Source organism: Cygnus olor, chromosome 1 (assembly GCF_009769625.2).
Source record: "Cygnus olor isolate bCygOlo1 chromosome 1, bCygOlo1.pri.v2, whole genome shotgun sequence".
NCBI classification, from domain to species: Eukaryota; Metazoa; Chordata; class Aves; order Anseriformes; family Anatidae; genus Cygnus; species Cygnus olor.
Genome location: NC_049169.1, coordinates 185,938,521 through 185,966,086, shown reverse-complemented (window position 1 = coordinate 185,966,086; position 27,566 = coordinate 185,938,521). Strand labels below are relative to the sequence as shown.

At 37.1% G+C, this 27,566-nt stretch overlaps 1 protein-coding gene across 1 annotated transcript in view; it reads left to right on the top strand.

The window, feature by feature from the left end:
* BRCA2 (BRCA2 DNA repair associated) overlaps positions 1-27,566 on the top strand; it is a 40,342-nt gene that overhangs the window by 9,234 nt on the left and 3,542 nt on the right. The window contains exons 10-26 of the mRNA XM_040543867.1: positions 2,579-3,757; positions 4,646-9,430; positions 10,594-10,686; positions 14,021-14,090; positions 14,492-14,910; positions 15,854-16,044; positions 16,650-16,837; positions 18,255-18,425; positions 18,724-19,069; positions 19,814-19,969; positions 22,171-22,315; positions 23,499-23,620; positions 24,438-24,639; positions 24,823-24,989; positions 25,071-25,206; positions 25,875-26,131; positions 26,844-26,996. Of these exons, the coding sequence (XP_040399801.1) occupies positions 2,579-3,757; positions 4,646-9,430; positions 10,594-10,686; positions 14,021-14,090; positions 14,492-14,910; positions 15,854-16,044; positions 16,650-16,837; positions 18,255-18,425; positions 18,724-19,069; positions 19,814-19,969; positions 22,171-22,315; positions 23,499-23,620; positions 24,438-24,639; positions 24,823-24,989; positions 25,071-25,206; positions 25,875-26,131; positions 26,844-26,996 (8,780 nt within the window). The remainder of the gene's footprint in view (positions 1-2,578; positions 3,758-4,645; positions 9,431-10,593; positions 10,687-14,020; positions 14,091-14,491; positions 14,911-15,853; positions 16,045-16,649; positions 16,838-18,254; positions 18,426-18,723; positions 19,070-19,813; positions 19,970-22,170; positions 22,316-23,498; positions 23,621-24,437; positions 24,640-24,822; positions 24,990-25,070; positions 25,207-25,874; positions 26,132-26,843; positions 26,997-27,566) is intronic.

The window sequence follows — 27,566 nt, the reverse complement described above, 5'->3', positions numbered from 1 at the left end:
ACAAAACAACTTCTGCAAATGGCTCTTTTTCTATCTTCTCCTTGAGAATAGTTAACTTGGCATTCAAAGATGCAATGTAAAAAGAAAGATAGCTTGGATCTCCACGTCTGTAGCTTTCAAATGTTAGTTTTCTCTGGAATAGTGTTGTATTACCATGAAAAAAAAAGGAGTTTTCTTAGGAATATGTTTTCTTTCAGTCAAAGAGATTATTTATATTGTACCAGTTAGGTCTTTAATAACAGTGAGAATGAATATATGCGCTCAGACCAATGTATAAGAACTACCAAATATTTCAAAGACTTTTAATGTATTTTTTGAGTTGTAACACTTACTTTGGGGAAAGAGGAAAACTTTTTTCTTTTCCTGATGTAAACTGATTTACATGTAGTGTAGCAAGAGATGCAAGATGTGTACTGTCATTTATCAACACTTCAGATTTTCACAAAAGGAGCTAAATATGCACGTGGTCTTTTCTATTTGTTTATAACACCATCATGAATTCCTAAGGTTTGTAATCCTAGTTCAAGTAAGCCTAAGGTTTGTCATTGTAACACTCAGCTTTAGGCATCTGGCCCTTGTAGCAGAATGTACAGCTTTGTTGTACGTATTCTTTGCAACTATAGTAATCTGTATGTTGTCTGGGAAGCTATTTAAATTGAAAAGCTAATTGGAAGCATAAAATTCTGTAACATTTTATCCTGGCCCCGTTGACTAAGACTTCATAGTCTTTAATTCAGAGAACAAAATTACATCATTCCCTTCATAACCCTCATCAGAGTAAATGGTGTTGTCTGTCCACCTCAGTGTCTACAGCTATTAATGAAGTAGGAGAAATGGATTTAATACTCTGCTTCTAAGGTTTTAAACTCAAAATAGGACTGTGTTCTGACAGTCAGTCAATATGAGTAGAAACGTTCCTAATTTCTAATGCTTAAGCCTCTTTTTTTCCCTTGAGTATTGTATTTCTCCAGAAGGAGAGGCTCTGAGAAAACACATTAAGTAGTTATTGCCTAGTTAGGACACTTAATGGAGGAAAAAGGGAGAATTCTGCTTTTCAGTCCTAGTTTTTGGGGTTACTTTTTTCCCTGACACTCCAGTGAATTCAGAAGTCAAAATGAACTTCCCTGTGTGTTTTTTTTTCCTGTTGTTGTTCTTTTGTTGTGGTTGCTTTTTTTCCCCCTCTCTGGCATCAGGTTATTCATTGTACAACCAGTATCTTCATAATCTTTCAGATAGCCCTGGCTTTCTTTTTCTAGTAAAGGTAATGGCTCCTGTTTGAGTAAAAAGTAGTGCAAATGGTTCTTCTTGGAAAACTTTGACAAATGATTACAGGATCAAAGGATGTGGACACAAAAGTTACTCCAGAGGAATGTACTTTAATAAGGGAGAAGGACTTAAACCCCAATCTGTATTGTTATTGTCTTCTTTTTGAGATCTTGTTTAGATACTTCCTGCCCCTCAGGTTAAAAAAAAAAAAAAAAAAAGAGAAAATGTTCAAAAGATGTGTTGAGAGAGGTGGCTTTATGCCTATGGCCATGGGCATGAGCCATCAGTGGAGTGTATTGCAGTTAGGTGGGGGTGTGACCAAGGATTGGGAAATCGTTCGTGGATCTCCAAATGGAAAAGCTTTCAGATACTAGTTTATATAACATTTATAGTAGGGAAAGTAGTTGTCAATCATAGAAATTGTATCTAAAAAAATGCTTATGTCAGAAGTGAAGTTATTGGTTTTGTGCCCAAGGAAAACAGAGGACAAGGATGTTTCCGTGTATTTCTTTGATATGGAAAAAGAAGTTTTCTAGCCTTAAAAAGTACCCTCAAAATAAAACTTAGCTATCTTTTCTGAATGTGAAACATTATGATAGGTAGGCATAGGTTCATACATTTGAGAAGGTGTTTTATTTTGATATATAAGATGTTAATGCTCTCTGTAAAATAGAGTTCAGGTAATTTTTTTCCTCTTCTCTACAATATTTCCTTACAAGAAGTAATTCTCATTATTTTTCTAATATTTGTACCAATCATTTGGAATTAGTGAAAATCTAAGCAATAAGAATTTTTTTTTCTAAACCTTTCTAGACATTACGTTATTCTATATTAAAACAAAAGATACAGTTTAGTAGAATCGTCTTTAACAGTTCCCTGAACTGCCAGTTAACACAAAAATAGGCAGTGTCTTAAGGTGTTTGTTGCCTACCATTTGGTATAAATTTGAGAGGGAAAAGTCTAGACATGTGTCTTGTAAAGTTTTCTACTCACTCTCCTGTCTATAGGGCAGAAAAAAATGTTTTGAGGCAGCTAAGTTTCATCTTGGAAACTTTCACCACCACCATGGTCCTCAGTAGGCTGGCGCATCTGCACATGTCACTTGCCTACTGTCTCCTCTCTTTAACAGAGAGGTTGGAGACTAACCTACTTTAAAGACATGCACATTTATCTTTCCAAACTGAATCCTGAGTAAAGGTAATTATCATAAAATTGAAAGCTGTATTTACCTCTAAAAATGCAGTGCTGTTACTAAGTTATTTCCTAAAACCTAATTTTTACTATTTTCCTCTCCTCATCTTCTCTAAACTAGAGTCGGAGATGCTAGATGGCTTTTTTGGGGAGATGGATAGCTTTGAGGATACACTCAACGTGCCTGCTGAATCCAGCGGAACTCTGCTGCTACAGCCACATGCTCTGGATGCAACAGACAAATGTGAAGTAAGAATAGATGAAGCACAAGGAGAGGGGGATGTTCCTTCTGAACAGCCTGTTAGAAGAAAGACTGGCATTTCACAGGAAGTGGAAATGGCTAACGGGGCTGAAAAAAGCCACCCTATTGAAATGAAGGATTCTTTATTTCATAACGCTGATGAAGATATGGGGGATAGTAAAGATGTCTGTTTAATAGGACATGAAAAAGAACTGGATTTGCTTAGGATCACAGGAAACGTGCAAGATAATAGAGCAGAGAAATCATGTGAAAATGAGAAGCTGGTGAAAGATGATGTGCTGTCTTCGTCAAGCCAGTGGTCTCAGCTGAACTTATCTGGTCTTGATGTAACTCATCTGGAAATGTCTACATGTAGCTCTCCATCCTTCGATTTATGTACGGACAAAGATTTAAAAGAGAAAACAACCCTAATGACCAAGGATGATGCTGTAGAAACATCTTTGCTGAATACTTTGGGCGTGAAAAATGCACAACAGCTCTTGAATGCCAGTTTGTCAGAGAAGCATGAGGAAATGCAAAAAACTGAAAACAACCCAACGGCAGAAGTAACTCCAGTAAAATCTGTGCGTCTGAATCCAGAGTTAGCAAAAGGATGTGCAGCTGAGAAGGTTTCCAAAATGAGCTTTATAAACTGCAATACTTTTTTAATCAAAAGTACAAATGTTATGGAGTATTCTGTGGTCTACAACAGCAGCTTTTCCAAGTGTGTAAAAGCAACTTCTAAATCTGTCGTAACGGATGTTCTGTCTCACCCACTAGTGTGCACTACTACATCTCCAGATAATTGCAGCGACCTACATTTCACAAACAGTGAGAACACTCTTACAAAATCTGGCTTTAAAAGCCTGAATATGCTCTCCAGACTGAAAAACAAATCCAAGAGATTTATTTATACAATAAATAATACTTTGCTGTATCAGGAAGAAAAAATACAGAAAGAAGTAACCTCTGAATTACCTGCTGATCTTATGTTACCCCATTTGGAAACTGATTCACATGAATTTCAAGGTTGTCATGTGGCCACAGATGGTGACTCAGGTATGTTATTAAGCTTTTTGGGTTTTTTTGGAGGATTCTCTACTAAATACCTTCTTTGTAAATATTTTAGGTAAAATAATCTTATCTAAATGTAAAATCTTGTATTTGTGATAAAGTAGATCTTCAGCTGATTAATTTGCTAATGAGGGCATGGAATTGGTCAGTTACAGTGACAGGATAACATAAATGTTTTCGAGCAGTCTGGTGCTAATTTCCTGTTTCACTTTTAGATTAGTTTCTGGAATAGAAACATCCAGATTGAGCCATTATTCTAATTGATGAGCTTTAATGGTCTTTGTCAATGCTGTTCAGACATCCAGAGTGTTAAGGGCCATCCTGTCTTCTAGGAGATCATAAAGAATGTTAAAATTGTGATTATTATTTTTCCTAAAATTAGAGGATTTAATTCTGTGGATTTGTTTCTTCCAGAAGCACAAAATATTTTGAAAAACAAATTACATAATGAAAGCAAGTACATACTCCTGTTTTTAAAAGCTGTTACTCTAACTAGAAGAATTATTTAATATTAGGAACAGAAGTAGTTCTCTTTAAGTCTGAAACAAATCCTTATGTTGAGACACAAGGAATGGAAGCCCATCTCTTCAAATTTCATTACAACTAAAAATTGACTTTTTTTTTTAAAAAAAACTCATGGCATTAACTGCATGCTACTCACTTGTTTCAGGCTACGAGAACATGATTAGATGGGACCGATCACCAATCTTGTTGAGGCATTCACATTTGAAAAGCTATGTATGCTACCAGCACTAAGCATATATAGAAATGATCTTACGGGACAAAATTATATGAAAATTTGAATTTGCGTTTGTTAAAATAAATGAGAACTGCTTTATTAACGTATCTTTTTTCTAACATCTTTTCTTGTAGACTCTTTGCTTTCTGCTGAGAGGCAACCGAATATCAAGGAAGATAACCTGAGCACTTCTGTAAAAAAGGATCTAGTGGATAACTCATCTTTCAACAGTGGGATGGAACAACAAGAGCTGAGGAACTCGGGGAAAGACGCAAGAGAGTATCAAGCCGCTACCTCATTAAAATCCTTAGAAGCATCCAACCCTCAGAAAGAAAATACAACAGATTCTTTAAATAGTGAAAGAATTTCAAATATAAAACGAAAGGTTCTAAGTTCAGCGTGCCTAATGGCAAGAAAACGTTCCAGGTTGTTTCCTGAAGACTGTTGCTTAGAGAAAGGCGAGGAAGATACATATGTAAGTCGTAATGTGAATGATGGAGCTACTGTCCCTCAGAGCCTGAAAGGACAACCTGCACAGTCTCCTCCTAGTAATAATGATCGCTTGTTTGATGTGTGCCATGGTACTACATCTGTGACAAACAGAGATGTCAATAAGACTTTGAGTCAGATCAACTTCGGCATAAATAGGGCTAGTAGTGACTCTTGCAATAAAATATCAGCGGATAAAAAGCATGCTACAGACCCGTTGTCTGTAGTTGAACATAGACAAGTACTTGCACCTTTGGGAATAAATTGTTCAGGAAACGACATGATCAGATTAAAACAATGGGGAAAAAAAGATGTAGCTGCCTTTTCAGGAGATGTAGCTGACAATCAAGAAACAAGGTCAGTTAAAAGTGATGAAAGCCCAGAAGCAGCTGCTTGCAATAATGTAGCTGTAGAGATTGTTAAAGAATTGTTGGATTGTGTAGATGATAATTCTTTAATTGAAGTAATTTCTGAAGAAGATAAACAAGGACCACCTATATATTCCAACAAAAGAACAAATGAGAACCTAGAGCATGAAGGGAAATCATCAGGAATTGTTAATGTATGCAGGTCAAATCTGAGCTTTGGTGGCTTCCAGACTGCTTCCAATAAGCAGATTAAATTCTCTGAAGACAGTATAGCAAAAGGCAAAATGCTGTTCAAAGATATTGAAAATGAATGCTTTGAAGCTTCTACCGTGGAAAGAGTCAGAAATTTTTCAAATCAAGTTCAAAAGGAGAACATCTTTTCTTCCAATTTAGAAAGCAAATTGGGCAGTAATTTATCTGGTTCACAGACAAGGCATACACAGTTTACTCCACATAAAGTTGATTTGTGTAAAAACTTCCCTAGAAGTCTGCATTCCTTGCAAGAACTTAATCAGACTTTGACAGCAAGCCAAGAAGCTGAAATTGCCGAAATTTCTAGTATCTTGGAAGAAACAGGCAGTCAGTTTGAATTTACACAGTTTAGAAGGCAAAGTAACGTATTCCAATCTGTTGAAAAACATGATGTTGTAACTGTAGAAATGCACGGAGCAACAAATGTGGAAAATAATTCCGAATTGGGGGAAGATACTGATTCCTGTAGCACTGTTAAATCTGAAAATCAAGTAAGAAATGACAAGTACTGTAGTACGTGGAAAGACACAAGTGAAGAATGTAACATGGTAGAATATGAAAAAGAAAACAGAGTGCTTTTCCGTAAAAGTAATGAAGAGGTTACTTTCTCAGACAGAGATGAAAGTGGAATATCTGACAGTGAGAGCTTTCCAATACCTGTACAGGCCAGCGTTTCTAATTTTGTAGGTTTTACTTCAGCTGGAGGTAAAAAAATAAGTATTTCTAAGGCAGCTTTGACCAGATCTGCAGAGCTTTTCAAGGACTTGGATGATAATTATTTATTTAAATCTTCAGAAACTAATACTGGATGCGGCAATTCAAAGGGCGGGGGGATGTCTTCTAACTGGAATTCTTTTAGGTGCCTGACAAAAGAAAACAAAGGTGTTTCAAACATCAACAGCATAGGTGCAATTTCTCATGCACGTTCTGTTTCCCGCCATTCAGAGAAAAAATATGCGGGGAATGTTAGTACACCCGAAAAGCAAAATAGAGAAAACTGGACAAAAAGATTAATAAGTGATGATGAACGTGTTAATTTCAGTCGTGTTAATGCTAGGCATTCCACCTATGGAATGCAAAACAGTCCAACATCCATCCAAAAACAGAACCAGAATCATAAAATTTCCAAACAAGTTTCGAACCCATGGGATTGCCAAGCTGAAGATAGTTTACAAGAAGACTCTCTGTATGTAACGTGTCTAGGAGATGCTACTGCCACTGCAGAACATTGTGATTTAAGTATATCGGATGAAATGGAAAACCTGTCCCCTGCTGAGAAAGGAGAAGGCAGAAGGCAGAAAGATGAACACTTGCCACAGAAATTTCAAACTTCAGCTAACGATGCCGCATCCATTTCTGATGGTCCTTTAGATGATTCTCTACATGGTCTCAGTGTAAATTGTGGAGAAAGAGACATAGATGTTTCAGAGAACTCTGATAAACAAAAGACAAATAGTATCAATATTGAAGGAGAAGACACCACACATAAGAGCCTGTTTGTGAATGAAAGCAGAATAAAAATAGGCTGTTACCAACATCATCAAGTCCCTTTTGAGCAAGAGGTGGATGTTGAACCAAGTGAAGTTAAGGGAAGTTATCTGACTGGTTTCCAGACTGCTAGTGGCAAGAAAATAACAATTGCTGATGGATTTTTGGCTAAAGCTGAACATTTTTTTTCAGAAGATGATGTTGATTTAGGAAAAGAACATAATGACAATTTTGAGGACCACTTAAAGAACAGGAAACATAGTATAAACTGTGTTAAAAGCAGTGACTTACATATTGACAATGTTGCTCAATGTGATGCAGAAATACTTAACTGTAATAAAAAGCTTATTCCTGAAGAACCTGGGATTCGATTTAAGCAGACAAGAGAAGGTAGTCCCGCTAAGCAGTCTCTGATTCTTGATAGTGTAAAAGTAGATGCATTTGTTAATGTAGGTGAAGATGGTGAAAGAAATTTGGTAGTTCCGTATGTATATGAAAAGGCTGATGTCCATCCTGGGAAGTCAGAACTAGAATCTGGATGGGAGAGTAGAGCTTTAAGTAGAACTTGTTTGTCTGAAGATGGAAAATTGTTTGCAGAGATGGATGTGGAATGCTCAGCAAAAAAGAAGGGTAAATCAGAAAACAGGCATGGTTTTCCTATGCAGTCAGCTACATCTCTGCCTTCAATGAAGGTATCAAGTAACCCTGTGGATAATTTTGTGCCTTCTGATACGAAAAATACTTTATTTGTTGAGGATAGTAGCAAATCTAATCAGTCTGTCCTCTTAGATTATAGTAGTGTTTCACAAAGTAACTTTTCTCATTTGAACAGCAACAGCAAGGAATTTGACGTAAAACATTTAAATCAACCGTGTTCTAATGCAGACTGCTCCGCAGACACAACTCTTAATGCTCACCAAAACCAGTCAGAAGTTGGCTTTCCTGAAGGTGGAACTAATTTAACCCGCTTACAAGAAGCAGCGCTTAATTTTAATGGTGGAAATCCAGAGGGTGGTGTGAAACAAACTGTGTTTAGTACAGCAAAAGGTAAAGTTGTCTTTGTTTCGGAAAGCTCGTTAGCACGCGTCAGACAAATGTTTCAAGACGACTACGGTGAATCTGTAAAACATGAAATTAAAACCAAATCAAGAACTAATCAAATGGAAATTCCTGGAAATTCATCTTCCGTCATTCATGCTGAGTGTCCTAATTCTACCAAATTTTTAGATGCTACAGAAAGAGAGGGGAATTCAGTAGCATCTCATTTCATTGATGGAAATGTGAATGCTGGTGAAAATGGTCAGCAAGATGCAAACCCGTTTGCAGATGAAGTTTCTGTTCCAACTTCTCAGGTGCAAGGCTTTGAACAGAATACTGAGCTTTCAGGACACTTGCCTGTGCCAGATAAGCAGATAAAGCAGTCAGATTCTTCTACAAGCAACCTTGGATTTTTCAGTACAGCAAGTGGCAAGCCTGTACAACTCTCAGAAGAGTCGCTAAAGAAAGCTAGACAGCTCTTTTCTGAAATGGAAAGTAGCCATTCATCAGGATTACAAGAATTTTTAGTTGAAGAAGATGTTGAAAAATCGAAAAAACGTACTGAAGAAGTATTTCCTAGGAAAATGCAGCTAGCATTACCAGAAGAGAGGGAAAATGCCAGCACTAAACTGATTTCAGGTCCTGCTTTTGGGTTCAGCACTGCAAGTGGAAAGCAGGTAACGGTCTCAGAAAATGCCTACCAGAAAGCAAAGGCAATTTTAAAAGAATCGGATGATTTTTTAAGCAGCGAGCTCTGCATTATAGATCAACTTCATGCAATTAAAGAAAGTGGTCAACATACAAAATCTCGAACTGGTAAAGTGATGTCAGAATCCAGAATTGAAAAAAGTTGTGATGAGGAGCTTGACTTTAAAAGCAACCACACTGAGGAAATGAAGTCTTTTTCAAGCACTCACCACCTCAAGATGCCTGAGTATGTACCACATAGTAAGAAAAACAACCAGCTGTCATTATTTAAGAATAGCTTTCAGCAAGAAGAGACTGGGTCTTTCAGAAAAGGGCTGAATCTGGGGATGAAAACAGAGTCTGAAGCAGTTTCATGCAGCGCTACTGCTAAAGCAAAAATTGATGATCTATTCCAAACTCCAAAAAATCACTTGAAAGTGGGTGCTGTGGGAAATGAAAAAGCTTCTGTAGGAGATGATCTTTCAGATTCTGGAGCGAAGACTAATTCTGCACAGTTCTTCAGTGGCAAAACGTTAGATAAAAACTTTCAAAATAAGACCTTTGGGAAGAGGCACTTTGAAGAAAAAAATTCACTTGGTAGGTCTTTGTCTTATATACATTAAATTCCATAACAATATATGATTTTTTTTGTTTTTGTTTGTATTTAACATTGATATTTGTTTTTTCAGGTCTTCTAGAAACTGATGTTCTTTACCTTAGTGTCAATGACAAAAATTCTTGCTGCAAACCATTTATCCACTTTGCAGCCTTAAATGCACAGCACAAGCTAAATTTATGATTATTAATTTTGAAGGTGTGTTGATTTTTTTGGTTTTATCATAACGTTATAGAAGAAATCTCCTTTTCTCTTTTTTTCTTTTAATTCTCTATACGAATCTAGTGGTTTCATTTTGTTTTAATTGCAAAATGAGAATGAGTATATCTGTCTTCATCATTTTGTGCCCTGTAGGCAGGGACAAGGTTTCACACATATTGAGACTGCCAGTCTGATATGAAAACTTGTTGGTTTAAAAGCGCAGCCTCTTACCATCTAAAACTGATGCTGTTCAGGGCTGTAGGGTCTGTATGCAGTGCTTGCACAGTCTCCAGGAGCTGTTCAAGGATCTGGGCCAGCTGAAAATTATTTATGGATTTGTGGGTGGATTGTAATAGACTTGCCTAGCTGCACAAGTTCAGGTACAAATGTTGGGCAGGCTGATACAGGAAAATTTGGGTAGGCATAAAAAGGCAGATGGGAGTCTGTCAGCCCACCCTGAATCAGCATATGCCATAGCTGAACCCCAACCTTAGTAACAACTTCTTTAAAAGATAGAATTCTGATGACTGAAAGTACAAAAGGTGGTGCAGGTGAGCTGTGCTGCTGAAGTCCCCTGTGGTACAGTTCCTAAGGCAGCCTGTCTCTACTATGTTTGATAGGATAAGGCTCACAGGTTTTGATTTGGAGGGAACAGACCTACCGACTAGAAAAAGAGTCTAACAGGCTTCATTATATGGAGTCTTAAAACCATTCCTGGTAGCACTACACAAGCATCCTGTGCAGAAGAGAGCCTTGCAAATGAGCCACAGTAATGCTGTGTTGGCAAAGGGTGTTTGAGTCAAGTGTGATCTGAAAACTTGCTAATTCTGTTTGCTGTGGCTCCTTGAATATTTTATTTAAAAATTTATTTAATTTATGAGGTATTGGTAAGAAACTGAACTTAAAAGGAAGATCTCTCTTTAAATCTGCGTTTTTATCTTAGGAGAACCTCCAATTAAAAGACAGCTGCTGCTTGAATTTGACAAGACAAAGATTCCCCCCAGATCTCTGAAAGCTTCAAAAAGCACTCCTGAGGGTAATTTCAGTGTTCTTGTGTTCTAAGCGGTAATCTGATGCTGGATGTTACCTTTAAAATTCTTCAATTTCTGATTAACATACAATGATTGCTTAACTAATTCTTTTGTCAATATAGTCATGAAAATTCAGGGAAACTGCTGTGGCAATGTCTCCTCTCACTTGAAATCATGTGATGAATGGTATGCTTTACCCTGTAGTATCTAAATATGTTAGACTGTGCTACTTCTGCAAAAGCTCTCTTATTTCCAGCATGGTAGGAATTCATCCAGTTTTTTCTAATCCTAAAGCTTCCAAATACCAGCCTCAGTAAGAGCGTCTGTCCTATTGATCTAGAATTTCTCAATTAAAAGTTGTATTTATGGGAAAATAAGAAGGTACTGGTATTTTTTATTACATAATAATTTGTGAGGAATATGCTTACTGATATGTGTATTACAGATGCTTTTAATGTTTCGAGCCAGTGATGCGGAGGCTTCTAAAAATGAAATCAAGGTTTTAAAGTTTGAGCTGATACATTACGCGAAGCCTGATTAGGGTGTTAGGATAATGTGCTTTTTGGCTACTGCTTTTCCTTATGGGATATGCTGTGTTTTTCAAGGAACTTGTTCTTTCTAAGCACTGCATGTTTTCACCTACAATTCAGTAGCAGCATTCATCTAGAAAATCAGAAACGCACATACAGCTAGTAATTATTGCCAGACAGCCTTCGATGAGAGAGGTTTCTTTACAGCTTCTGCTTTTTGAAGCCTTGGAAATGATAGAGTATAAAAGAATCCACTTTGGCTGGATTGTTTTGATGTTCCAGAATACTTCCCCTTTCATACACACGCTGCTGTCACAGTGCTAGGTAGCACTGTGAGCTGTTTTATGCACCTTAGTAGTATCGCTTCCATTTTGAATCGTCTCAGCCGTGTATACTCTAACCTAGATAGTGACCTCCATTACTCAGTACGAGAGCTTAAAAGCCTCATCTTCCTGTTTCTCTCTCTAAAGCGGATGATACTTCTCTTGAAGCTGTAATGTAGAAAGATTTGATCATTAAGTGGTTGCTAATGTTATTTTTGAGATATTTGGTCTTTTTGGTCCCTCCTTATTGTACCTTTAAGGAGGTACCTTCCATGCATTGTTACTCAAAAGGGAATTAACACCTGAACTTCTTTCACAAGTGGCAATTACAAAGTGGGATACTTGAATATCCCAATTAAACGACTTTTATCCCAATACTTCAAAATGTCCCCTAGTTTTTAAAAAGAAAGTTGAAAGGGGAGTCATACTTAATCTCAGATTGTGAATGTTTTCCTCTGCTGCAACATATTCAAGAAACAAACACATAATCTTTTCAGTAGTTAATGGGAAATTAAAACTACTTTTCTGGAACACCTCATTCCAAATCCCAATTTCATAGATATTTGATGAGTACCTAGTTGTCAACAAAGCTGGATTGCTTCGTGCAGTACAGTAGCCCCAAGAACAATTCTAGATATCGTAGTAACTGTGACTTATCTATGTTAGTGCACAGAAATGATTTTGTTACGAGATATTTGACTGCTTTTGAACAAACTTACTTGTTCCTGAATGCTGCGCTAAGTTTGTTCTAAGCATGAAAATAATGGTTTGAAGAAAACTTTGAATGGAATTTGTCAGTTGCTGCCAGAGAACAATTGTCTATCCTTCATCCATAAATATTATCCTGCCCTGCAGCAGAATCTGAACAGTGTTATTCTTTGGTGGAACAGCTGACACCAGTTCTAATACCCAGAATAGTCCTGCTCCTGACTTCTGGAACATGTGGCATCTTGTATATACAACTTGTCATCTGAAACTTCCTCTTCCCAGCACAAAGGAGTTTCAATTCCAGGCAGACATGATTTAGATGTGTTGATAATTCTGAGATAAGTGTGTCCTTAGAAAGATCAAAGGAGGAGTTTGAGTGAATGTGCCCTTTTCTGTTGAAAACTGTTGTGTTTTTTTTTAAGGAAAAAAAAGTTGCTAAATGAGTTTTAAATTAGATAGGAAGCCTGTCTGGAACTAAATATATGTTTAACATTTCCCTTTAAGGATCCTAAAACACCTCTCACAGGCTCACAAATGGGAGCTTTTGAGAGTTGAGCATTATAGTCATTTATCTTCTAGATCTGTCTCAACTAGTGTGAAGAATTGAGGCTCAATAAGGGAGGGTGTCAGCTAATACTTGTTTTTCAACCTGTCTTTTTACTGCCAAGAACCTTAAGTAAAACAAGTCAGAACTTTTTTATGACCCCAGATGTGTTGAAATTGATTCTGCATTTACAGTTTCTTCAAATGACTACTGCTCTGTTCACACTTAATGCTCACCATACTTTCTGATACCAAACAAGGGGAGGTAATGTTTTCTTACATTTTTCTTTTTTGTCACAAAAGGCAGCATGTGGTTGAATGTCATCTTTACCAAGCTCTTCTATAATCATTTGTTTTCTACAGAGAAGAATCTGTAAGAAAAATATAAATTTCTAAACTGGAAAAAAAAGCTACGTGGGTCTAACCTCATGTTTTAATTTATCAGGGATATATATATTGGACCGCGTATGATTATTAAAAGAGGAAAACACTAATGTTCCTTGAAAATTAATTTTGCATTTACAAGGAAATACCACCAGACTCCTGACAATTCTATTTTCCTCACTTTTTCCCTTTTACCCACCATAAGATTTCTTAAGAACCTGTAGAAGTCTTCACTCCCAGTGTCAGACTGTTGCTTTTAGGGGCTTTCAGTTTGTGTTCGTTGGTCTGTGACAACCTGTATATCCTTTAACTGCTACTGGTAATTATGCTGCCTAGATCAAACATATTGGCAAAATAACTTACATCCCAAAGTATGTTAGTCGCTGAAATGGCAGTTAGAAATAACATTTCTAGTGGCAGTAAGATTATGAGATAGATCCGTGCCTTATTTATTGTAATATTCAGAAATACTGAAGACAGTTGCTTTTTTTCCTATATGTGGTTTGTATCAGTGCTGTTGAAAAAGAGCTTAATAATCAAGAGTTCTAACAGTAAGATTAGCCTTGGAAACTTTAAATGTATTCTACCTGGTTGTTTTTTCTAGATATGTTTTTTGTTCATTGAAGGTTAGCTAGGAAAACAGAAATGGGTTTATCAACATCAAAGATATTCTATAAGATTTTATTACCTATAAAATATATATATAAACACAAAGCTATTTAAATCCCATTTGTAAATTACTGTAAATTTATATTCCTATATGTAGGATGCATGAATATAGAATAAATGTGCTGTAAATATCTATCCATGTAATGTACTATTTCAAACTTTTTTTCCTAATTATCTTATAGGCATTTTCAAAGACAGAAGAAAATTTTTGTACCACATTCCTTTAAAACCAGTAACTTGTCAGCCTTTTGGGTGAGAAATTTATAATATATTTTAGTTTTTCTAATGCAATTTCTTAAAAACCTTGCGAGTTCTTGTGACTTTTTAAAAAACATATGGTAGTAACTTGCAACCCAATTTTATAAAAGACTAATAATTTTATAAAAGACTAAAAATTTTACTTCAAAATAAACAAATTACCATACAACACACGTTGTTGCTGTAGGGTGATAAGATGCTAAACAAGTTGTACACTTGTATTTCTATTTTTGTTAAGTACAAATTAATTGTTCAGGTTTTAAAGTATCAAAAACTAATATTTTGTCTTTTTATTGATGTAGTTTTGAAAAAAGCCGCATTACTAAATTAAGAATGTTGAAGCTCTGAAAAAGATTTTTGTCAGGAAGCTGAAACCTGTGTTTTCATCTCTGTAGGGCTACTAAGGAACGACAAGAAGTCAAGAATCCTACTCTTACTTTACCAGACCAAGACTTCAAAGGATTTAAATCTAAACCTGCCATTTTTCAGCACTGTGCCCTAAGGCAATCTTCAAATGATGCTTCAAGATTTTCTACTCCACATAAGGCCTCAGCCCAAGAGAGTGAAGAAAAAAGAAATTTGTACAAATCTGGCAAAACTGCTAAAACTTTTGTTCCACCCTTCAAAACCAAGCTGACATTTTCTACAAGTGAACAAGGCAGCAGCAAGAGATGTGACTCAACAATCAGCATAAATGCGACTGAAGAGAGGGAATTAAATCAGATCACAATTGGAAAAGATATTGCTGAAGCTCAAGATGACCTGTCTTGTATCCTGCATACAGCAGACACTGACTTAGAAAATGGAAATTTAGGTATTTTCTGATTTTGATCACTTACCTATAGTGACTGCTAACTATCAGAATCAAACCCATAAGGGGTTTTGAATATTCTCTCAGACTTCTTTTTTTTTTTAAATAAAAAGGAACTGATTCCTAAGGCGTTTTTTTTTTTTGTAGGGAAATCAGGAAATACTTTTCTAAGACTTTATATTGCACTCCTAACAATTTCATCTCCAAAGTTAATTAAGAACATGAAAAAATTGTTAAATTGTTTTTACACAATTGTGTTCAGACACAAGTTGTAAGATGGAGTATGTTTCATTTGATTTTTCATACTTAAGTAAAATGTTTTAGGAACCTTAAAGATGAGCCTTGGTATATACTTCTTTCACTATTTTAGAAGCTTGTATTCATTCTGTTTTCTAACTAAAATGTAGGGCTAACCATACAAATGGCTGAATTGGTCTTTTTCAAAGAAGCAGAGATTGAATTTTCAGCTGTTTGACTTTCTTTAGCATGTGGACTTACACATTGGAACATTCAAGAAAGCTTAGAAGGTGTATAACTTACATTAACTATTACAATCAAATAATCTGGTTTTCTTCACATGGACTCGTGTATATTGATTTAAACAGGTGCATGAGCATCTGCAGAGTTAGAGCCCCTATTTGCGGGTCAAAATCTCAGGATTATGGGTGCTGTAGTCATTATCAACCGGTTTATGTTCATTCGGAGTTTCCTGTGAAGAGTTCATTCTGAAGAAGTGAAATATATGTGATATTAGTCTCTGATATTATATATTATAAATATTATTTAATCCCTTCAGTTAACACTGCTGAATATTTAGACTGCAGATTCTAAAAATCTGGATAGTGGCTTAGAAAATATGCTTCTCTGAGTCTGCTTTTGTTCTGTGACTGTATATCCTAAGCTGATATATACTGTAAGAAGCTTTTGATGTTGTCTTTCTTTGCAGTTATGAGCAAGATGATGGCAAATCTCCGCTGTGCTAGAGATCTACAGGAAATGAGAATTAAAAAGAAATACAGGCAAAATATTAGCTCACAGCCAGGCAGCCTTTATGTCATTAAAACATCTGCAAGAAATAGAATCTCTCTAAAAACTGCAGTAGAAGAGAAGTCTCCCAGTTTTTATTCTACAGAAGAGGTACGTTGATACCTTTTTACGGTGTCTTTCCAGGGTTGTGTTCGTTAAAACTAGCAAACAGAAAGTCGGTAACTTTTGATGAATAGATCCATTTAAGTGATATGTCTGTCTGCAGTTTTGAGATAAGCATTTACAGTAGCTCTTAAAGCAGTTGCTGCGTTGTTAGGTAGCTTTGCGTATCCACGGTTTATAAGACTCTTCCGAATAATACGGATCATAAATGTCTCTGTAGTGTTGTAGTCAAACAAGAAACATCAAACAAGGAAAAAATCCATCAATGGTAGTTGCTACGGACTTCTAACCCATGTGAAAAGCTGTCTTCAGATAACATGTGGTTAACATTTAAGCTCAGGTAAGTCAAGATCAAAAGCCTCTTGCTTTTGGTACGGTGCTTTTTTTTAAAACACACCGTGATGTCATGACATCCTGTTTTGTGAGTTCCTCCGTTCTTCAGGGGTTACGTATGAAATGACAAGGTCATACAGAACAGTCTCTAGCTTGAGAAGATAATTTACATGAGTGTATAGCATTAGACAAGAAAGCTCTCAAATGAATTCCTACTGGATTGTCATTGTCTTTTGTCTTTTTCATCTATTTTTTTGCAGCTTTACAGATACGGTGTTTCAAAACATTGCGTACAAGTGAACAGCACAAATGCAGAATCTTTCCAGTTTCTCATCAAAGACTTTTTCAGTAAGGAGTATTTATTAGCTGGAAATGGGATCCAACTTGCTGATGGAGGGTGGCTAATACCTACAGATGAGGGAAAGGCTGGAAAAAGGGAGTTTTACAGGTATTGTTTCTTATGAACTTGAGGCAGGTGCGCCATTTACTGATTTGTGATTCTCATATTGCTAGAATAAATCTAACGCTACTTTTTGACTGCATTTTTAGTACATCTCTGTTAGTGTAAATAAAGATACTGTAGGTTTATAAATTGACTATGTAGACTAATGGTGTTAGTGATCTTCACTGGGCATGAAGGAAAACAAAGTCAAGTTAGAAAATTTCTGGACACTCTTCTACAGTGTAAATTGTCTATAAAAATGTTAATATTGTTAATTTAGAGCTTTTGTTTAATAGCATTGATAGGTTTTGCTTTTTCAAATGGAAAAGGATTCGTTTCTGTTGTACTCTAGAGTTTGAGTGTTGGGAATGACGGTTGTTGGGGGAAGAGTTTCTGTTGCAGGACACGGGTGCAAAAGTTTTTCAATTAATTTTTTTTTAAAGCTGACTTATGAAAATAACTTAATTTGCAGTATGATTTGAAGGAAGCCAAGATTTCAGTAGGAAAACTGACTGGTTATTTCAGGCTTTCTTTGAATGTATGTAAAGTACAAAAGAAAAAGTGCACGAACAGCCCTTGCTCTTGCACTATTCTGGGTCCTTCTGTGTCTCCTTTTGCAGGTCATTTAAGATGAACTGATAAAAGAAGTATATGCATTGACTGCATCTGTCCTAAACACTTTCATAGATATTGTTTTGTTTTACTGTAAGCAAGCTTGTACGTTATAACTTCATCAAAAGCACATGCAGCGGAACAACTAGCATACTGTTTCTTCAGCAAAACTTCAGAAAATTTTAAGTATTTTAATACTAAAATCTTGAGCCTTTCTGACAAGTTGGAAATTGACTTTTTGGTGGGACTTAACTTGTGTTCTGATCAGTCTAACAGCTTATCTGAATCTTTTTTAATTCCTTCTCTATCTCCTTCAGTGAAACAGCCTTCCTAGTGACTGGCTGAGTGGGAAAAGTTACAGGTTTCCAAACCAACTTAAACAGCTCATGGCGGTACAGCTTGGAATTGATAAAGAATGAAACACTGCTTAAGCAGTCAAACAGTGGGGGCAAGCAGGAGATATTCTGGGGCTGCAAGAGAGTAGAGCACGCCTCTGTCCCTCGATGCGATGAGCATAACTGCGTGAACCAGGGAGGGCATGCCCCTGGAGCTACTGCTAGGGTCAAAGGCCCGTTTCAAGAACGCCTGCATGCACGCACACGCATGCTGCCAAAGCTTGTAAGGACAGAACTTCAGTATTCAGACAATAACCAGACCAGGCTATGGAATGTAACCTTCCTGTTTACACTGTAATAAATACTCTGTTGTTAATGTTGCCTATGTGCCTATGCTGCATGCAGTGCTAGGGAAAAAGAGGCAAGTAACGGCTGATAATGGATTTCAGGTTAATTTATTAACGATTTATCTGCAGGGCCCTCTGTGACACTCCTGGTGTGGATCCCAAGCTAATAACAGAGGCCTGGGCTTACAATCACTATAGGTGGATTGTATGGAAATTGGCTGCCATGGAAGTAGCTTTTCCACATGAATTTGCTACCAGGTGTTTGACACCAGAAACGGTGCTGTTGCAGCTGAAATATAGGTAAGTGTATAGCAACATATTTGGAGTTGTGACTGCGTGCTTTCTGCTCATAATACTATAAAATAAACGTCTCTACTTTGCATTTAGTATTTATCTGAATGCTTGTTTTGTTGAACTTAAAACATATTGATATGAAAAACGTGCTGCATGTTATTTGCAAATATTTAGATAATTTTCACTTAATTATACTGGCATTTAATCATGTAGATGAAGCAATAATTTGCAAGAATTGATTTTAAGGGGAAACAATGTGATGGATTTTGTTCTCTTTAACAGTGTCACGGCTTCTTTTCTGTAGGTATGACTTGGAAATTGATAAAAGTAAACGATCAGCAATCAAAAAAATAACGGAGAGAGATGATGCAGCAGGTAAAACACTTGTGCTGTGTGTTTCTAAAATCATATCACTGAACGCCGTTGTATCTCCTAGCAATAACAATATGGAAAGTAAAAAAGGAGCAGCAGTAATTGAAGTTACCGATGGCTGGTATGGGATTAGAGCTCTTCTGGATCCACCCATCAAAGCTTTCTTACGTAGAAGAAGGCTTACGGTTGGTCAGAAGATCATAGTACATGGAGCAGAACTCGTTGGTGCTCAGAATGGATGTACGCCACTGGAAGCCCCAGATTCCCTTATGTTGAAGGTAAACCAAAATGCTAGTTCAGCTTGATTGGATGTGACTGAGAGATGGGACAGATGCTATTTGCTTGAGCCATGCTGTAAGCTGGATGGGGTTGTGTAAACAGAAAAAAAAAAGTTCTGTTGGGGTTTTATAAGCAGTTTTGTTGTAGTTTAATTACCACATTTGTCAGACAAGGTACTTAACGCTAGTCACTAGTGTCGGAAGAAAAAATTGTATTACAAAATTAACAGTATAAAAGTACCTTTTTTTTTTTTCTTCTAAAAGATTCTGACAAGTTTTGCTGCGTGTTTTATCCTTAATATGGTTAAGCATCAGGTTAAGAAAGGTGTTTACCCATCATAGACAGTATAAAAGGTTGAGGAAGAACTGGGAAAAAAAGAGAGGGAGGGCTTGGGGGGGAGGGCTTGACTTGTTTGAGGATGATTAAAGTGATGGGTGAAGTTTCAGCATAAAAATTTTGGTCATCTGGTATAAAGCAATGGCATATCTCATAGATGTTAATTTCCTAGAGAATCTTAACTCATCAAATTTGTCATACCTGTTTAAAGTAAGTAAGCTTTTCAATGTGAAAAGAAACCCTGAAATTAAAATGCAGTATGTTCAGGTGCTGAAATAAGAGTTTCTTAGTGAGGTCAATGTAAAAAAAAAAAAAATCTTTCCTTTAGATTTAATAAGTTGTATCTCCTTTTGACCTACCAATGCCAGTTGGTTCGGTGCCAGTCATTCAACATTTAACTTGTTCAGATTTCAGCGAACAGTACCCGCTGCGCACGATGGCACGCAAAACTAGGATTTCACCAGGATCCCAGACCTTTTCCTTTGCCTCTGTCATCGCTTTACAGCGAGGGTGGTGCAGTGGGGTGTATTGATGTCGTCATTCAAAGAACTTACCCTATTCAGGTATGGTATAAGTATTTTATGAATCTAACCGGTTCTATTAGATCTAATTTATCTAAGAGCTAGTTTCTATATTGCTTTTCAAAGGTGACATAATAGAGACAGTTAAATAAATTCAAGAAATGGTACCATGATGTGTAATAAGAACAGAAGTGGCTCTTGCAGTGTGCACATATTTAGTTTTTCAGGAGTGGAGTATCCTGTTGTAAGAATTTCAGTTTACACTCAGTATGTTCTGGCTTGCTTTGCTTCAGCTTCAAAAAGCCAGAAATAATTGAATGTGGGTTCAGCAATCTAAAAAGCACAGAACTGAAACCCAATTTTTTCTGTCACTAACATAGATAGATCTGCAAAGAAGTTAAATATTTTTTAACCTTTGGTAAAATTAATTTTGTCTTATATGTAGCTGGCTGTATTGTATAAGATCTATTTAAAGTATTATTTACAATACAATCAGATTGTATTGTATAAAATAGAGCGAAGATGTTTTAGATACAGTGAAGTCTGACCATATTTAAAGAATCTGTGGATATCAAGTGGTAACTACTTGGAATCATAGAACTTCGTCACCTTTGTAGTCCTCCTTAGGACACCCTCTAATAGTTTTATATCCTTTTTATACTGTGGTGCCCAGAACTGCACACAGTGCTTGAGGTGAGGCCGTACCAGCACAAAGTAGAGCTTTTTATAACAGTCCCAACTATAAAAAGAAACATTTTTTCTTTCTTGGTAATCAGTCCTCTGAATGTTAACATGTTAGCCATGATACAACTTTTACCATCTGTTAACTTTTCTCAGAGAATGTTGCACTTGACATACAGGGTTTTTCTTCATTGTTTGCTTTCTAAAATGATGTATGACTGTTGGTCAGTGTAGAGTGAATTTCACAAAGGTAATAGCAATATTTGGTTTGAATCATTGCTTTGATATTTAGATCATTATTTAGATCATTATTTTAACGGAGAATATTGCAATACTTATTATGTGGACATCCTGGTAGAACTAACATCTGTTTAGGTCCCAGAAAGGGGACAGTTATCTGTAATGCCATCACAGTATGTGGCTTCCAGGCTGGGGAGGAAAGTGATGCTTCATATCTCGCTGTTTCCTGAGATTGACGGGCAGATATATTTGTTTGTTTTTATAAAAACACTGAGAATCTTGCTCAGTCATACCAAAACGATAGGAAGACTTGAGCTATATATCTGTGTTGACTCAAGCCAAGGGGTGTGGGAATCACAGTAACTGTAATTAAAGTTGTCAGACTGTGAACAGTGCGGGAAGTGGAAGGCGTGCAGTTAACAAGGCAGGCAGAGCCTATTTCAGCAATTCACTGCCTCATAAGGAGCAATCCTTCAGCTTTCCTCATCCTGCTCCTGCCATACTGTCTTGCTGCTTCTCTCTGCTCTACAGCTCATCTGGTGCTGTTCCATAGCTAATTTACTTTGCTAAACCAGGAGTAACAAAACCAAAAAAAAAAATGGGGGTGGGGGGGGACGACAACAACATAAACCAACCTCAAACTGCGGTCTGTCTGTCTGTTGCAATAGGAAACTGGTGTCTGGTAACGTCGGGTAAGTGCTAGAGCCAGTGCAAGGGGGAAGATGGGGCTGTGCAGCAGAAAGGAATACCGCTTTCAGCTGCAGTGACCTCTTTGCTTGGCCACCTATCTCTTCAAAGCATGCACTTGCCAAGCCAGCTCTGACACAGCCGTGGGCAAGGCTGATATCCTATGGAAACACTTCAAGCTGAAACTGTTTAAGGGCATCTTTTACAGCGTCTAGTCTAGCAGGTTAAAAAAGTACAGTCGACGCTGAAAGACAAATTGGGTAGGATGCAGTTCTGGTATGTTTTTGAGCACTGAGTTTGTTTTGTATCTAAATGTATCTACAAGTGGGATCCAGCTATCTGCTTAATTATATCGATGCCTATTTATTATAAGCTATGGTTTCTTCAGCTGTTAAATCACAGAAGTTTGACTACAGCTGCTCCATTCTGTCTGTGTATCTTTAAAGAGAAGATTTACCAGCCACTGTTCTGTTTTGTTTTATTGTTTTTTTTTTAACCTTGGATCTGTTATACTAAAAGAACTTATGAACCTGTTCACTTCTAACCAGAAATGCTTTAAACAGTGAGTATTGGAGGGAAGCTAGATGAGGTTAAAAACAGAAGGTCTGGGGTTTATTTAAATCTTTGTGTTTCAGTGGATGGAAAAGACATCAGCCGGCTCATATGTGTTTCGTAACAGCCGAGCTGAAGAAAGGGAAGCTGCCAGGCATGCAGAGGATCAACAAAAGAAACTGGAAGCTCTGTTTGCAAAAATCCAAGCAGAATTTGAAAAGCATGAAGGTAAAGATTTCATTATTTCAGAATATGTAATAACACAAACGTTTTTGTTTCTGGGCACTGGGATTCTTGCCACACTGATCGTGGATTCCAGGTGCCTTCATGCTCTGATCTGTTTTGTTTGGGGGTGGGGAGGGGGACGTCGTTTATTTTTCTACAGGAACAGATAGGATTCCATCACAAATGATAGCCTGCGCAGTTCAAAGTCCATGGGGTCATTATCTGCAACCCAGCTCGCCTCTCCTTTTTTGTTAATCTTTCTTGGGGTGATCTCTAACGCTGAGATGCTGGCCAGCTGCTTCGTCAGAACCTGGGATGCGTTATTATTTGCCCTTTCTTTGTTATTGATGCCCTACCCTCAAAAGAAATCTGAATTCCTAGTTGAAATTGGAGATTGTTTTATAATTCTTAGCATCACTGATGTGAACTTCTGTGTGTGTGAACACTGATGTGATGTATCAGTCACCTCACTGTGTTGGTTTATGTTTGATTGGTAACTGGTCTATGGATAGTGGAGTCTACTACGCTGAAGAAAACCATCCAAGTGCAAGCAGCAAAGATGATTGAGCTGAGGAGAGGATTAGAGTTTAATGCAATTAAGTTCACTTGGCTTTTAGCTGGTGTCCTAAGGAAAGGAGGCTTCTTCACATGCACTCCTGTGGTCACCTGCCATCCCAGGCCTTGTTATCTTTGAGTCTTTCGCTTTTCCATTGTATGAGAGGAGGTGCCTGGCACACAGACAGCATGGTCAAGTAGCGGTGCAGTTTTGTGGCAAGCTACCGAGTTTCCCTAAGGGCAGGCAATGAGAATTGCTTGCTACATCAGCAGAAAGCTGTTGCCTTGTTTAAAGCGTTGTTTTCCTGTTGGTTCAGAAAACTGACCTGGCTCACTGCGTGCTCACGTGCATCCCAGAGCTGCTGATGAGAACTGGCTATGCCATCTCGTAAGACCTTCCCCAGAGTTTGTATAGTATTGTTGTATTACAACCAAATACAACATAGTTTGTAAAAGTGATTTTTTTCCATTTCTATCTTCCTAAAAACTACAAACATCTATCCCTATGTAGAAGAGTTTTGTAGCTTCGTTCTGGCATGTCCTAAGTTATTGTACTTCCTACATAATTATTTTTCCTTCGCTTTTTAAGTATATTGGTTGTACTCAACATAATGTGGACCTTTTTCAACAGAGAGAGCCAGCAGAAAAACACCAAGTTCACGCGTAGTCACAAGACAGCAAATCCATAGTTTGCAAGATGGTGCAGAACTTTATGAAGCAATCCAGAATGCGTCTGACCCTGGTTATATGGAGGTAACAGTAGAGCCAACTGGGCTACTTTTGAAATGCTTGTGGAGTCATTTCTAATTTAGTACCTCCTGCTAAAATCAGCCACAAAATTACTATTTATTTCTCTCATCTTTTAAAATTCTCTATAGTATGCTTATTGCTAAGTAAATTATGATTTACTTGGAAAATACTTTAATGAAGTCCTGTTTAAATAGATTAATATCTTAGATTGCAAAAGAGAATAAGTGATTTTCTCTGGATATACAAAATCCAGGATATAGTACAATTAAAAATTATTATTTGTGGTTTTATTACTTTGTTTTGACGTGTGTGTGTGAAAACTGAATGCACCTAGTACGACACATTTTTCTTGCATGCTGTTCACTGAAGAGTTTACGTGATCTTACTGTCATTTGTCTCCTGATGCGTTTTAGTGTTAATTAGTCAGCTCAGAGATAGCAGCCTGCTGGGAGATGCAACTCTTCTTTCCTTCTTACAGAACTTTTTTGTAACATCTTTCTTATTAAACTGGCAGGACATGCCTGTTGTACGAAATACTTTGGTTATGTGTTCTTAAGCAGGCTTCTCACTAATTACCCATTAAGAACAGCGTATAATGTCATACATAGACAACTGAGTACCAGTAAAGACTAGAGTCCCCAGTTATGCTAACATTTTGAGTCTTAGTAGTGTGTCAGTTGAACAACAAATTGTCTGTAACAGAAGTACACTTAGGAAAGAGACTATAAAGGATCCTGTCAGGATCTTTCAGGATTTTTTTTTTGTGATTAAAAAAAAAAAAAAAAAAAAAGATACTGAATATGTTTTCTCTTGGTTACAGGGTTATCTCAGTGAAGATCAGATAAAAGCTCTGAATGCTCACAGGCAGCTGATGAATGATAAAAAGCAAACTCGGATACAGGAAGAATTCAAGAAGGCTGTAGAGTCTGCAGAAAAGGGAAAATATGGTTGTTCCAAAAGGGATGTGTCCACCGTTTGGAAATTATGTGTGGTAGACTACAGAAAGCAAGAAAAACATAAAGGTTAGTACTTGGGAAATTATAAATAACTTTTATCTTCACATGATAACTGGACAACATAATAAGCAGATTTGAAGAGTTTACGTACAGTATTCTAGCTTGCATGTAACTGTTTCTGGTTTTATTTTGCTAAAAAGCCTTTGTATTAGTGTTGCACACCTAATTATCTTAATCTGGTGTTACTAGGAGTGATACTGAGCATCTGGCGTCCACTACTAGATGTTTGTTCGCTGTTAAAGGAAGGCGGTCGGTACAGAATCTACCAGCTGTCCACATCACAGTCCAAAGGAAGAGCAGAATCAACTAACATACAATTAACAGCGACAAAGAAAACTCAGTATCTACAACTATCAGTAAGTACTTTAACTGCATAAAGATAAATCATTAAAAAGTTTCAGTCTGTATAACAGGGTGTTGGTGTTTATTTTTTTAAGGTCTCGCAGAAGATGCTGCTGCAGATTTTCTTTCCGAGAAAGGCTCTAAAATTCACCAGTTTGTTGGATCCTTCTTTTCAGCCACCATGTGCTGAAGTTGATTTAGTTGGAGTCGTAGTTTCTGTTAGCAAAACAGGTATGTTGTTGACCACGTTCGTGTCATTGAATCACCACTAAGTTTTTTTAATTTCAAAAGTCAAAACGATGTTTGGTGTTTTATAACAGCTAATATACAGCTATTACACATATAGTTATATAATAACTAATATAGCCCATCACTGTGATACACTGGGAGATTATTGTTTTCCTAGAGGGGGGAAAAAAATGTCTTATTTTCTAGCAAGAATTTAGTATTCGAGTATTCAAGCTTAAGAGAAGCTTTTTCTTTAGCTGTGTTCCATGATGTACGTTCTTACACCTGTGCTCTGTGTGTGCAGCAGTAGTGTCTGCCATGTACGTGGGCTCCCTCTTTTGCGTGCAATATCATGGGCTGAGTGGAACCCAGCTCTTGGAGCTCACGGGTAGACAGGTGGAGAATCTTCTGATGAAAAGCAAAAGCACCATAGAAGTAATATGTTCAAGCGCCGGAATGCAGATTTTGGATTGTTTTCTGTAATCAGTAGGGAGAGAGTGTAGAATGTGAATGAAGCATCAAACATCTGTTAGCATGCTGACAGGCTGCCGTGTTATATTTATCAATTAGAGCTTTTTCAAGATGCGCGTGACTTTTTTTATAGACACAAATTGCAGTAATCAGCCTTTATTTAAAGGTTTATGGTTCGATTCATTTTTTCTTGCTTTTAGGTTTCGCTACTACGGTTTATTTATCTGATGAAAGCTATAATCTGGTGGCAATAAAGATCTGGGCAGATCTCAGGCACTTTGCTGTTGAGGATATAGTCGTTCGCTGTTCGTTCATTTCTGCAAGCAACCTTCAGTGGCAGTCTGACTTCAGATCAGAAATTCCTGTGCTGGTGGCTGGAGATCTTTCTGTGTTCTCAGCCAGCCCAAAGGAAACCTATCTTCAAGAGAAGTTTAATGAACTGAGAAGTATGGTAGAGGTAAACCCTTAGATTTTTAGTTTAATGATGGATTTTAGTTATTGCAGTGTCAATCTGTCACCAAAAAGTCCGGTAGTGGTAGTGAATTTTACGTAATGCAGATAATGCTGAATTTGAGGGGATTTTGTTGAAGATGGAGTAAGGTGTTAATGTGCTTTTCTTGGAGAACTCTCCATGTCATCATGTATTGAATGTCTTGGCTGTTTTGGGTTTTTTGTTGTTTTTTTTTTCCATGAGCTCAACACCCCTGTCTTCAGCATGTGCCACAGAATCTTTTCTGGTTAGCAAACCTGTTTCACCTGCCAGCAGGCAATCTGTCACGGACAGTTTAACTGTAGCCTTTTTAAAGTTGAAATTTCCTCTCTTGTTCACTTGAACGTATTCGATACCAACCATCAGCCTGATGCTTTTATTTATTTTTCTTAATGTCAACTTTCTAGTTGTGCTAAATAGCATGTCCTGGACATACGTTCTCACTTCTTACTGAATACATATTTTCTTTTTTTTTTTCTTGCTAACAATAAGTGGAAGGTGTATTTTCTTTTCCATGGAAGGTGCGGTGGACTTCTAAGTTGTTGGTTTCATTTAAAAAAAAAAAAAAAAAAGTCTTGTGGGATTATGATGAGAAAACAAAACCCTAGTTTGTGAGCACAGAATATGTGCATAATTTTAACAACAACTATTCTGCATTGTAATCTGTTCTGTTTTATAGAATGTGGACTCCTTTTGCTCTGATGCAGAAAGTAAATTGATGAATTTGCTACAAAGAAGTCACTCACTCACGCCTACTTTACCTAAAAGATGTGGTTCAGAATGCTTTTCTCCTTCCTGTAACTCAGGCCTCTATGCAGCAGATAAAAGTTCGGTAAGCTTCTAGTAATTAATTAGTCTTGTTTTCATACTGGCTTTACATACAGTACGGATATAAGCAGGTTTTATACTGCTGGCTGTGGCAAATGGTCTCTGTTTTCAGTCTGCCCCACAGATTCTCTGTAGGGCAAGGCAAGCTGATTAGAAGCTTGTTCCTTGTGCGGGTTACAATTATTCCTTGGGAGGAGCTGCCTAGCCCAGTCTTCCTCCAAGCAGGATATGAAAAATTCCCCTCTTGGTCTGTGTTTTGACGGCATACTTTAAATACTCTGAATTTTATATGAGTAAAATGAGTCCTCCTTTATAGGAAATAGGGAAGTATTTACTACTTCCTCAGTTCCATTGTGAAGATTATCTGACATGGATATGATTGGGAGGAAAATTCTTGATCTGTAAATGTTTCTTCCAGGAGACTCTGCGATGTGCACTCTTGTTTAGAGAATTTATTTCCTAGTCTTCTTTTTTCTAGGTATTGCTCGCTATTTTGTAGGTTTAAAGGGAAGAGGTATCACCTAGTAAATGCTGGGTTTTTATAGTATTGTTGCCAAAAATTGAGTTAAATAGT